General features: G+C 39.1%; 1 protein-coding gene across 2 annotated transcripts in view; it reads right to left on the bottom strand.

Annotated features, from left to right (window-relative positions):
• LOC134533654 (pyruvate dehydrogenase phosphatase regulatory subunit, mitochondrial) overlaps positions 1 to 14259 on the bottom strand; it is a 194173-nt gene that overhangs the window by 6257 nt on the left and 173657 nt on the right. For both annotated transcript variants that reach the window (XM_063371192.1, XM_063371193.1), the window contains exons 14-15: positions 11496 to 11696; positions 6500 to 6704 (exon numbers count right to left, since the gene is read on the bottom strand). In XM_063371192.1, the coding sequence (XP_063227262.1) occupies positions 6504 to 6704; positions 11496 to 11696 (402 nt within the window). In that variant the 3' untranslated portion in view covers positions 6500 to 6503. The remainder of the gene's footprint in view (positions 1 to 6499; positions 6705 to 11495; positions 11697 to 14259) is intronic.

The following is a 14259-nucleotide window of genomic DNA, read 5'->3' as shown; positions in this document are numbered from 1 at the left end:
TGCATTATGCGTTTATATTACGTACAGTATGTACTATATATCTGTTTTTATATTTCAATCAATAAAGGTAATAAAGCAGCTGGTTAAATAACCATTCTATAAAGCTGAGAAGTACTAGTTGGACTTGTTTCCCACGCTGTCGGTTGTCATTTGCTGATAAAATTGCCCGTTGTCACGTCTGTATGCCAGCGCTTCCGACCGACCTTGGGCCGTGGCCGGCCAGTGGCATGAAACATGGCTCATTTTGCGTCGTTTCTATTTACGTCGCGGTTTTCAGGAACGTAACCCCGACGTAAACCGAGGACTTACTGTATTATAAAGCTGAAGAGTTTGTTTGTTTGTTTGTTTGTTTGAACGCGCTAATCTTAGGAACCACTGGTCCGATTTGAAAAATTCTTTCAGTGTTGGATAGTACATTTATCGAGGAAGGCTATAGGCTATATTATATTATCAATAACATTAGGGATCCTTACTAAAAGTCCAATTTAGAATCAAATGCGTTGGAGGGGGTTAGATACAACATGCAGTACACGTACGAAGTGTGTGTTGACAATGCCGCAGGCGCATAGAAGTTTATTTCCTATTGCCTATTAACATTGTTGCCACGCACTAGATGCCTTATCATTCCTAATTTTCCCATACAAGTAAAAAACACCCGTGTGATATTAACAACGAAGCAATCAGTACCCTCATATAGAATACATAGAGATAGTGTGAGGTATATATGTAGATATAAAGAGATAAATACAGATAGAGAGATACATAGATGTATAGGACTATAGATGTAGATAGAGATAAATATATATTTAGAGACATTGATAGATTATTTGTATATGTGTAACTACTTCAAACATATTACAAAACAAAACTGAATGAGACATTGCAACGCATGCCGAGCATTAGCTAGATAATGGAATCTTTTCAATGTTAGTAATCCCTTATTTTTCAGTTTTTTTTTCTATATTGCTTTATAGAGTCTAGATTACATACAGACCAGGTAAATAACTATAAACTGGAAGAACAACGTCTGTTGGGATCTGAAAGTAATATAAATTATTTTGCACACTTGACATTCAAATTAAGAAGACAATTACTAACTACATCTGATCTCTAAACAGTTCCCCTTCACCCTGTGTTCAGCGCGGGCAACGCTGGGTACTGCAGCTAGTGTTAAATACAAAGGAAAGTCTATTACTCCCTGCTGACAATCCAAGTAATCTTTCCTTCAGGGCAGGTATGTTAACTGCTAAGTTTACTGAGACATCCGGTGATTTTAAAGTTCCCTGGATGACTGTTAGCCTTGTCAGCTTTGTAAAGTCTACATAATAAAACTGACTTACTGGCAGACAACGCACAGCCTAAACTGGAGGACTTAAAGAGTTTGGAAATTTGGAAGAAATATTTCTTGAGTACCCTTAGAAATGCACTAAGGAGTTTTTTTTTTAAATTCCATCCCTAAAGGGGTTAAAAGGCGTGGTAGAGTTTGTATTAAATATGAGATATTCTCAGGAACTATTAGACATACAGACTTGAAATTAGCCACGTTTATTTCTTTAGCTACTTAGACGTCCGCTAAGAAAATGTTTTACGAAAATCAGTTCCCATGGAGGGTTGCGGGGGCGTTAAAGATCAATATTCCCATTTTTTTCGAAAATCTCCATGGCAACGGATGTTGCATTGTTGATGCTTCCTTCATCTCCATAACTGCTATTTCATTGTTGATGCATTCTTCGTGTATGTTAAAATTTTGCGGGGCCATGAAGAACAATATTTCAATATTTTTAGAAGTATATTTCCTACACACTTGAAACCATGCAGTAATGTTCCTTATAATTACATAGCCATCAACTAAAAGCGAGATTTTCCAAAAATCATATCCCAAGGGTGATTTAGCCCGGGCAACGCCAGGTAATTCAGCTAGTATACATATATAATGATGGTTTGAGATCTATAAACAATGAAACAAAAAAACTATATAAAATTTTTGGGAAGTCAGACCATCGTAACGGCTACAATAGGCACTATTTCTTTCAAATTTACCCAAAATTAAAGAAGGACCACCCTACCAAAAATTTACAATCGAAACCAACAAAACCCTACAAAATATCTCAATGTTTCCTGTTGTAAATACAATAGGGCTGTATTGGGTTTCAATGGTTTCTATTGGGAGGAATTGGTTCACAAATGAAAAAAATGTCAATGTATTCTGTCGGTTTATATTGTCAAAACACACTAAAATCACCGGTTTTGATTGGATTCAGTTGTGAACTAATTTTGAACAGAATCTGTTGGGTTTTGTTTTCTGTTGTGAAACAGTATACTGGTTTCTATTGCCCTATTGGGTTTTGGTGTTTTCCATTGTATCTGTTGGATTTTGTTGGTTGATGGTGATTTCTACTGTAAGACATTCTATTAATGTTGTATTTGAGTGTTTTCAATTGTATTGGTTTCTATAGTAAGGAGTTCTGTGGCAGTTTCCTGTTGTATTTTAGTGACTTCCATTGTATTTTGTTGGTTTCTGATGTTAAACACTCACTCTGTTGGAATCTGCTGTTTTCTATTAATATTCATTATAGTCTGTTAGTTTCTGGTGTAAAGCATTCTGTTATTTTCTAGTATTTTTCATTGCATTCTGTTGGTTTGTTATGTTTTCTGTAGCAAGGAAATCTATTGGTTTCTGTTATTTTATAGTGTTTTTGATTGTATTCTGTTGGTTTTTTTGTTGTTAAGTCACCCTGTTAGGGTCTGTTGTTTTCAATCGTATTCTGTTGTATTTCATTGGCTTCTGTTTTAAGGAGTTCTTTTATTTTACATTGTATTTTAGTGACTTACATGGTTTTCTTTGGGTTTAAGTGTTTTCTATTGAATAGCTTTTTCTTGTTTTCAGTTTTTATTTAGTAACTTCTATTGTTGGTTTCTGTTGGAAATCACTTCTTTGCAGTATGTTGTTTTCTAATGTTTTTCATTGCATTTTCTTGGTCACTGTTAGTTTCTGTTGAAAAGAATTGAGTTGTTTTGTAGTGTTTTCAGTTATATTCTGTTGGTTAATAATGTTTTCTGTACGGGAATTCTATTAGTTTCTTTTGTTTTTAGTGTTTTTGATTGCATTCTGTTAGTTTTTTTTGTTGTAAGTCACTTTGTTGGGATCTGTTGTTTTCATTGTACAGTATTACATTGTTTGCTGTTGTAAGGAGTTCTGTTGTTTCATTTTATATTTTAAGACTAACTTTGTTTTCTTTTGTGTTTTGTTGGTTTCTATTGCAAAGCATTCTATTCTTTTCAGTTGTAATCTACTGACCTCCATTGTATACATGGAGTTTGAATTTGTAGATGTATGGCTCACTATACAATGGCTAGGGATGGGGCGACCGAAACCAATATCCGCCGAATCCTAGGGAGTCGAAGGTTCGGCGGGTCTGATATAGGATTCGTCAAAGGATTCGGTTTTTTACTATTTACGGGGAAAAAATACAGTAAAACTCGCTTACGAGGTCCCGCATGGTAGGTTTTTCCGTATAAAGCGTTTAAATTGGCCGAGGTCTCATCATTTACGCCATTAAATGTGTGATATAATGTCCGTTAAAATTTTTTCTGAAACTTCCTGTCTCAAATAATGGCCCACGTAAATATGAAGAAAAGACAAATGAACAACAACATACGAAGTAATATGGATGATGTACCATAACTACAGTACAAACCCAATAGTTATTTTAAGATAATTACCATAAAAAGAACTAAAGATTCTTTGTAGAATACCATAATTACTACAAAAGCATGATAGCTACCATATTTGCACTATAGTTACCGTAACAACTGAGATGTATATTTACCGTGATAGTAATGTATTATTTATTTATGACATATTAAATTAAAGAACATTGTTGGAAAAAAAAAAAGGATGTTAAACTTTGATATGTACGGTTGGCACATGTTGCTAAGAAATAATGCGATCTGAAAGAATGCAGTACTACTACGAAAAGTGAAAATGGTACTCATGGATTTTTAGGTTATGGCAGTCTCTTTCGTTTTTCAGTAATATTGACCGAAAATTAACAAGCGTACTGTATCGGAAGTCGGCACAAATGCTGATTCAACTAAATATTGGCAAAATCGGCTTCTTCAATACAGCTCTACATTTAATGACATGAGTAAACATATTTCAGACTTCAGGATATTGAAAAAGACTTTAATTTCCATGTAGGTTTATTGTGTGTATTTTTTTTTGCAAGTGTAAATTTAATGAAGTAAAATGCTTTTATTTTTATTACTTTCAATTGATTAAACTTTAATGACCAGTTACAGATATTTATGACACTAATTTTGAGGTTAAGCAATTTTACTAAAGCATTCCAGCCAAGCAGGTTGCCAGCGAGTGACGCTTCTCTTCTGCTGGTAACACTATCTCCAATCGTAGAGCTAATTTAACTCCTGAACGTGCAGAACAAATTGTTGTTCTGCATGATAGATTAAAGAACAGAATTTAATACTCTGTGACAATCTCTCTCAGAATTATTGTGCTGAAAAGTGGAAATGTTGAAACATGATTTTTGGTGCTAAGTTTGTTGAAGCTCAGTAAGGACTTAAGAAAAATTGACAAAGATGAAATTTTTCCAAAGATATGTTACATTTACACAAACATACAGTATATACTCGTGTATAGCGCGCCCTTTTTTCCCCTCAAGTAAAGGAAAAAAATAAGGATGCGCGCTATACACGGGGAAAAAAAAGGGGGGTGTGGCGGGGAGGAGGAGTGGAAGTCATTAACTGCCGGGTGACGGGTGACGCTTCTGGCCAGCCCCCACACATATGCACAGGCAACAAGGCCTCTCTTTCACACACCCACACCCGCGCGCACGCACGCACGCACGCACGCACACAACCTGGTCTCTCGCACACACACGTGCGCGCGCAAGCTCGCACGTCTCTTGTTTATTTTTAGACCTCCCCCTCTACAGAAAGCCAGCGCAGCTAGTAAAATAAAAGAGAGAGAAAGAATGTTGTCGCCATTCCCCCTCCCACTTCCTTCACTTCCTCATCGCAGCTGCTACCGGTGAGTCATCTAGTCCTCCGCGTCACGTTCCTGCCTGCCTCCCTCCCTCCCTCTATGTACCAGTTGTGACGATACAGCGCTTCATTATCTTCCGTCTACACAGCAGAGTTTAAGTATTTTCCTGACGCATCACCACACACCAATTTAAATTATCATTTGTTTCACACGTACAGGTACCATAAAATGTTAGTAAAATTTATTTATGGAAAAAAAAAATTTTTTCTTTGGAATTTGTTGCAAAAATCGTGGTGCGCGCTATACACGAGGGCGCGCTATACACGAGTAAATACGGTATACTTGGTTATGTTAGTTGGATGATATCAGTTACTAATGAACCAATGGAAACAGGTAAGATTCAATGGAAAAAAATGTTATTTTTTTTATAGCAGTGCAAAATGTAAACACACTCTGTAAATAGTTACCCAAAATTAATAAGCCCACTTCATTTTAATACTTTATTCAAACATTATACTAAGTTTAAGATAAAAATAATTTCCCAAAAGTGTAACTGTACACAAAAGCTCGAGCTAGGCTCGAAGTAAAATTCTTAGGCTCGTAGACCTCTAGCTTATTTATAGAAAAAATCCTAACCGCTAATCTGTACTAAAACTGAAATTTCTCAAGAAAAAATTTTTGTCTTTATATACACTTATACCAGAAATGTACCAAACTACATGTGATAAAGTCAAGGGACTTTTAGTGCAAGCAGAATACATCTCACTTACATTAGATATGTGGACATCATCTGTTAAAAGATTCGGGTTTGGGTTCGGGATTCGGCAATTCCAGTCGAGGATTTGAGTTAGGATTCGGATTCGAGGAAATCAGGATTCGCCCCATCCCTAAATGGCGCCATAAGTTTTAAGAAGTGACTACAATGCCATTTTGTTGCCATCAAGCTTATGACATATGAATTGTTAACCTACCCTTTAACATGTATAATATTAATTTAAAGTAACTTTTCTCTTCTCTTTTTCTCCTTAGACTTGCTAGTTGTATGATGTATGGAGTGTGCTGTATATAATATGTAGAATGTTATATGATGTATGTGGTATGTTGGTATGTATGTGTATATGTTGGTGAGTATGTTGGTATACATGTGTGTGTGTGTGTTGGTATTAAAAATATGTGACTTCTAGCATAGTTTCTGTTTATTTTTGGGACTTTTTCATAACTTTTGAGAACAGTTGTACAGTTTCATTACTTTTTCATGACTTTTGTGAACAGTCGTACAGTTTTGTGACTTTTGTGAATAGTTGTACAGTTTTGTTACTGTTTCATGACTTTTGTGAACAGTCCTACAGTTTTGTACCTTTTTCGTGACTTTCAAGACTTTAGTAACCTGTAAATATCCTGTATTAATATGTTGTTTTTTTTTTAAATTAAATTTGTATGTTTCCATGCAGCTAGATGTAGGAGGTAGAAAGCGGCTAGAAAGCGGGTACTCACGGCGCTAGTGGTGGCGCGTGGCCTTGTAGGAGCCGCGCTCCTTGTCGGGGTACTGGGTGGGCAGGTTGGGCGAGTGCAGGTTCACCTTGGCCTCGTAGCGGATCCCCGCCACGTCCACCTCGTACCTGCCCGAGGTCACGTACTCCGCCGTCACGACTCCCGGCCGGCCGCGCCCGTCCAGGCGCTGCACGAAGCCCAGGCACACCTGCGCGCACGCACGCCACACGGCTCTCCTCCCTGTCACTGTAACTGCTACTTGCTTATGTCCTGGCTGTAAGACTGTTAACGTGGTGCTGACTTCTTGTTTCGCTGTCGGCCGTGACGGCCTCAACGCGCTCTTCGGTAGGTCGCGCCGAGTCTCGACAAATGCAATCTTGCAGCCAACACATTCAAGCACTCCTGAACGTTGCACTTTTCGTTACGGTCATCACCCAAATTTCTCCTACCCCTCATTCAACTTATGCAATAGTCATAGATGGTGCTGACATGTAGATATTTAAATGACTAGGATGGCACCAGTGGGATCCAAGCACTAGCTTCCCCCACTCTCCTTTACTGTTGGAGCAGAACACACACGTCAGGCCTGTTGGCCGGACATAACAAAACTGAAAGTGACTTGTCGGTAGGTCAACACCCCCACCCCCTAAACCAACGACCATCTTGCTTGCCAGCAAAAGAGAAAGTCTCTTTATGCTGTTTGTTCCTAGAAAGCATCAGCACTGCTTTGTCTCAATTATGTAAGGTCGTTGTTCCATTACCTACCATTGTTTTGATGACCCTTACAGACAATTAACATACATCAGAAGTGAAGTATGACAGGTCGGACCTTTAATATGAAATAACTTACTCCTTTGACCACACTGCCATCAAGACATATACCCGACTAATAACTAAATAAGGTATACATATATAAAAATAACACATATTCGGACTTACAGTTTTTTTCATATGGAGGATTTATAGCAGTACCTGTTTGGAGGCCGAGACAGTATTTTTGTTTTTAATACTTGCTAGTGGAAGTACCAGTGACACATTTTGTAAAAGTCGTCTGCTAGAGTACGCTACCACCTTCTGTGTTTTGAATGCTTGATACTAAGAGCGCTATTGTTGCATATTACACACATTATCTGCTGGCGTGCACTGTCGTCGTGATGATACTTTTTACCCATCAATCACCAGATCAAAGCATCCACCATCCTGTAGGCAATATTGGCTGCTATATTAAAAATCTGTAATTATAAACCAAACATTATGAAAAATATCAAAAAGTCATTAAAAAATTTACTTAAAAAAAATAGTGCCAACTACAAGCAATAGGAAAACTTCTACGTATTACAGGGCCAACGCCAATAATATACCATAACCTTTGAACTAAGAGACCTACTATTTCCTTTTTACCAAGAAAATAACATTTATGTAGTAGACTACTGATACTAAAACACGTACATATAACAATGTTCAATTATGTTATGAATCTCTTTTGCACAAAAGCCCACTTGACCTCTTGGTGTGGATTGGAGATCTCAATGGCAGTGTAGAAGACTGGGGAGACACTGGTCGTATCCACCTAAGATGGTACACCCTCCATCCAGTTGGGTACACACACACTGCCCTTCGCTGGTGTAACGTAAATAACTTTGGGAGACTGGTGGATCTTTTTGTTTCAAATGCAATATAATAACAAACGTAATTTCGTCTATATTTATTTTACTTTTAATTAATTTAACATGAACAAACAATACATGAATTCAACAAACAGGTTAAAAGGTAACTTAATTTATATATACGTATTGACAAATATATTAAAATTAAAATTAAAACATTTAATGAATGGGCTGACAAATATATTAAAACGATATTTAATGAATGGGCCGACCCTAATTTGAATATTACTACATTAGGTTTCATTTGGCATAGATAAACAGAATCAGAAACAATAAAAAGGTTAAAATAAACAATCCCAGGGTATTAATTTTTTGTGCTTAGAGTTATTAAAGTCCCGTAAGGAAAAATTTAGGATGTTCCAGTCTCTTCAACGTAATATTCTAATTGTCACGCTGTAGACTTCACTAAGAATATGGAGGTATGGATATTTGAAGTTAGCTGGCCGAAGGTGACGTGTTACAGGCTACCAGGGAGCCTTAGCCGTCCTGAGTCGCCGAGGAAGGAAGCGAGGATGCGATAGTCATGTCCACACCAGGCTCTTGAACCCTGTCAGACAGGGAGTGGCTACTAGCGCTCAGGGAGGTAGCCCGCCAGGACGCGAAGCTCACGAACGCGCGCGGTTGCAGCGGACGTTTCCATAAATTAATATAGTTAGTAAAATTGAGCGAAGTATAACTATTTCTACTAGGCAAACACTCACTAATTACAGGTGAAGAAAGAGACTAGGGACAACATCCCTGGACTTGCTGACTACATTTTCCTACGACGACCGACTGATGTCTTGCTGTTTGCTGGCCTATCATCCGAGGTGGTCTGCTAGCGCGGCGCGGAGTACCTGCGTGGCGGTAGTGACTCGTAATTAAAACGGCGCTTTCTTTCAAAAGAAAAGGGGGGACTTCGGCTTCCGGACCGAAAGGTTCCGAAGATTTCCGAGGGGGTGGTCGAGAAATACTAACTTCGATATCTCGAAGTTGGTGTTAGTGGCCTATCGCAGCACGACCTACTGAGGAATGTCTGAAACAAGGAGAGATCGACTCACGCATCTCCTGCACGAGGCGACTTGAATTACGGGGCACTGCTTGTGGCATGAGGCGCCAGGGGGCAGGCGTTTAGCGGGCATTCAAAATCCAGGGGAAATAACTCGCAAATCCGCAACGAGAGGGCAGAGGAGGTACTTTTGAAGACCAATGGGTGTCCTTGGGGTTGGTGGCCGGTCAGTGCCCTGGGCAGTGCTCCCAGGAAAGAATGCAGAGGAGGGGGGGGGGGGGGGGGGGTGCTAGGGCAGTGGGAAGCTCTCTCGGCAGAGTCCGGAGATGTGCCGGGCGGTTGAGCAAAACAACTCGTTATTGTGTCTGAAATCGCCAGCGTAAGGCTGGCTCTCAGAACCAAGCTTCTCTGATAGCTTGCAGGACATAGCCCTTCTTGTCACAACGCGGAGGAAAATTACAGGCGATGGGCGTGAATCCAAGTGGGGATAACACGAGCGCACCTGCTAGCTCGCAAATACTCGGCAAAATCAGATCTAGGGCTGGGAATGGATTGGGGAGACTGGCCTGACAAGATTAAGTGGGAGTGTACAGAGAGCGGAAAAAGTTTAAGTTTTAGCTGTAAAATGACTGATAAAATTTATGTTTCAAAATTCAAATTCAAAATTGTGCCTAAAAATGATAATTGGCGGCACAAGTTCAACATTGGAAGTCCAGCTTTACTACAACCTACTAAATTCTAGATTATATTGCGAACAGAGATGACCACAAGACAAAATTTAGAGTTACATTGCTTGGCCTCATGAATATACTCTCACAGAAAGGGTATATATAATATGTAAGTCAAAACAACAACTACTTCAATTAGTTCAAATTAGTAGTATGGAGTTTAACTATTAACGTTATGGTTCAGGTGAAAATAATGTGTTAGCAGTAAAATAAAAGATATACATAACACATAACTCTTGAAATAAAACATGAAGCGGTTGCTTCACTGCCTGTTTAAAGACGTCAAGTGCATGTTAATCTCCCTTCTTATTCCTCCTGTTTTCCCCCTCTCCCCCCAAAATCACGGTGATATCTGACTTTTTTTATGCACCTGCGGCTTCCCCTTCCGTTGTTTCTGCGCAAGTGCAGTGGGGATTTCTCGGGGCGAAAAAGGGAGTGTTTGCATTGCCTCACTCTTAGACGTCCGGCAGCTCTTGACATGACTAATTGGGATGATGACCCTTAGCGACGGAAGCGACCCACTTGGCATGGACAGTGACAAGTGTAATTGGGTTAGACAGTGACTTCTTGGATTCGACACCGTAGTATATCTTCCCTATTATGAATTTATGCTTCAGTCGCTGCCATACAAACTACCGTATTTACTCGTGTATAGCGCGCACCACGATTTTTGCAACAAATTCAAAAAAAAAAAATTTTCTTCCCATAAATAAATTTTACTAACATTTTGTGGTACCTGTTAAGTAATTACTTATGAAACAAATGATTATTTAAATTGATGTGTGGTGATGTGTCAGGAAAATACTTAAATACTCTTCCACCTGAAAGCAAAACTTTTGTGGCATACTGTACCATCTGAAACGACCGAGCAAGCTAAACTGTGCTGTGTAGACGGAAGATAATGAAGCGCTGTATCATCACAACTGGTACAAGGACGGGAGGGAGGGAGGCAGGCAGGAATGGGACTATGAACATCAAGTAACTTGATAGTTGACAGGACTAAACACCACCACTCCCGTCACGCTATGTTGCTAAGCTGGCGCGGAGGACTGGATGACTCACAGGAAGCTGCTGGGACGATGGAGCGAAGTGGGCGGGGGACTGGTGATAACATGCTCTCTCTCTCTCTTTTTTTACTAGCTGCTGAGCTGGCTTTCTGTAAAGGGGGGGAGGTCTAAAAATAAACAAGAGACCATGATGTGCGAGCTTGCCCGCGCGCGCGTCTGCCTGTGCGTGTGTGTGCGTGTGAAAGAGAGGCGTTGCTTGTGCGTATGTGTGGGGGCTGGCCAGAAACGTCAACAATCACCTGGCAGTTAACGACTACCACTCCTCCCCGCCTCCCCACCCATTAACTTTTTTTCCGTGTATAGCGCGCATCCTTGATTTTTTTTCCTTTCCTTGAGGGGAAAAAAAAGGCGCGCTATACACGAGTATATACGGTATGTTTCTTTAAATGTGTTTGTGAGTTGCTGCTCTTACTTTTTCTGTAGTGCTCATTGACAGATGAGGTAAATGGGTATGCCAGGTGTGGGCGTATCCCGTGCCTTAGTTTGTGATGCTGTTTAACGGGGGCCACACGTCCACCTCGTGGCACGGAGTGCAACTGTGCAACTGACCTGCTTCTTGAAGGTGAAGCCATAGCCGGTGGTGGTGGTGGCCCCCACGTACTGGCCGTCGCGGTATATGGGCTCCCCGCCCCAGGGCCACACGTCCACCTCGTGGTCGTGGTCACTCAGGATCAGCTGCACGTACATCCTCGTGACGCCCAGTTCGCGCTGCCTCAGCAACGCGTCCTTCCCGATGAAGTCAACTCCTTTCTGCACCAACAGTCGTGCACCCACAATCAGGCTGCAGCTAAGATTACATCTGGGTCACCTGCTGTCTACTGGGTGTGGTGTAATTAATAACTTCAACTTAGCTGCTTCAACACTTTATTTATTAAGTGGAAATTTTTAAATTATATATACTGAAAAATGGTAATTTTTACATTTGCATTGCCCAATTTTATTAAAATGTAATATTGTACCACTTTTTCTCACATATACGTGAATATACATAAATGTGATATTGGACTACATAGTTTCCAGTTAAATAAAACGTAAGATTATCCAAAACAATTAATTTCAATTTTCCAGCAGTAAAATTGTAACAGAATTCACCTATGTCTATTCAAATGGTTTAAATGAACCATAAAAACTGTAATTTAGGATAACAAGAATTTAAATTAACACACAGACACACACACATATACAGCAAAACCCCTTATTTGCACTTTTCATGGGGACAAAGTAAAAAAGTGTAAAAAGCGGGAAAGTGTAAATAAAGGGAAAAGTATAAAAAGGAGTACAGTTTACCTTATTTAGAATTTTTTTCCTTTTGTTTAATAGCACATACTACAATGCAGGTACAAACACACTAACAACAAATTTTACTTTAGTATTTAATCAATTATTAATTTACCACATTTGACAAAAATAAAAAAAGAATGAAAGCCAAAATGTTTTTCTGATTACTTCCTAAAAAATAAATTTGAAATTTTCTTCTGCTTGCTTTTTTGGCTGTTCAAGGAGATTATTTGCCTCTCCAAATTATAAATACAGTTGCAACCGGCAGGGTTTATAACAAATACGGGCTACATACACATTGCTCACAGTAAAAAATTTTTTAAGAAAAGGCCGCAAATTGATGAATATTTACCGTCAATAGCGCGCCAAACGCGGAGAAAGGTCATTGTACTCGGTCAGCTGCTGTAACGACGCGGCGGTGCATGCGCACTCTATGCTCCGCCCAGACTCATGACGCCATCAGCCGCCAACCAATAGATGCGAGCTTAGCGGAAAAAAATATAAGCTCCACCTCCCGTGTACCAATTTTGTCCAGTTCTAATACCAGTTTATTGGTATACGCACCAGTTTTCTCGCTGCCGTGACATGTTCAAGTTTACGTTTATCATGATGTCTTGATACCAATAATTAATTATTTACGATCCCCAGAAATAAATGGTTAGTTTAAAAAATATGGCGTCAACTGTACAATACTTCCCAAATTATAAAAGACGTATAAAACAGTTACCAAGACACCGCTCATTTTATCTTGTGAAGTTTATGTCTCGTACCAGTATTTCGGCTAAGTTGTGACATAAATACAGTATCAGAACTTACAAGCAGCCATGTTTGTACATTCATGAGTTTACGTTTTCCCCTCGTGCATTTTAGATTGTCTCCTGCTATAATTACTCGTACTTTTACACGCCTAGGCTTAAATTATTACATGTTTAGAAATAAAAGCAACTTTTCATGTTATAAAATATGTATATTTTGCTATTTAAAATGTTCATTGCCTACTAGCTCCACGGTATTTTCTGGTTGTTTATGGTTGTTACGTGACGTAAATAGCGGGATTGATTCGATTTTTGAGACGTAATTCGCGGGAAAGTATTGTATTGGACTATATGGGAACCAAACGGGACCTGAAGAATATAGTGCAAATAACGGGAAAACGTAAATAACGGTAACGTAAATAAGGGGTTTCGCTGTATGTATATGTAGTAGTTTATAAATGTTCCTCCGATCCCTTGCTTCGGCTTGTGGAGCCGCAGCCTAACCACCATCCAACATCGCTGCGGCCATTTTGGACTCTAAATGACTAAAAATTCCTAATAATTTCCTATTTTCGAGGGTAAAAAAAACCATTTTGTGGGAAAATTTCCCATTTTAGTCCTCAAAAATGCCATCGGCTTCAAAATTCCTAAAAATTGCTTTAATTCCTTAGTGACTAGCTGCTCTAAGGCGCCCCTTGACTTTTAAGGTGTTATGGCCACCATCTTGGATTATTACGGTAATGTTGCAATTTCCGTTACGCCTGCCATCTTGAAAATCTGTAATTTTTATGCTATAAAATTGGGAAAATTTATAAAATTCATAAAAAATGTAATTAAAACATTTTGATAAAAATATTTAAAAACAGTGATGTACATTTCTTTACGGTTGCCATCTTGGATTCTAGAAATGTTGAATTTTTCGTTATGTCCGCCATCTTGGACGTGTATGATAAAATCATGGCTTGTTTTGTTACAGACACCAGCTTGGATTATAGATCGTTGCACTTTTCGTTACGCCCGCCATCTTGAAAATCTTCAGTTCTTATCCTATTTTAATGACAAAATTCTAAAAAAATTAAGTAATCAAATTTAATAAAAAAATATTTAAAAAACACACGTACGTCATGGAGTCCTCGGTTCAAACCTGGTGAGGGCAAAAATAAAAAATGGCGCCCGATCCTTCCTCCACGGAAGCCGCAGGCAGACTGACCTCCCACCACTTATGTCAAGGAGTGTGTGTGTGTATATATATCACCAGTTAGTATAACATCATGTCCGCC

This window comes from Bacillus rossius, chromosome 7, assembly GCF_032445375.1.
Source record: "Bacillus rossius redtenbacheri isolate Brsri chromosome 7, Brsri_v3, whole genome shotgun sequence".
In the NCBI taxonomy this organism is placed as follows: Eukaryota; Metazoa; Arthropoda; class Insecta; order Phasmatodea; family Bacillidae; genus Bacillus; species Bacillus rossius.
The sequence above is the reverse complement of the archived record's forward strand: the minus strand, read 5'-3'. Positions and strand labels throughout refer to the sequence as shown.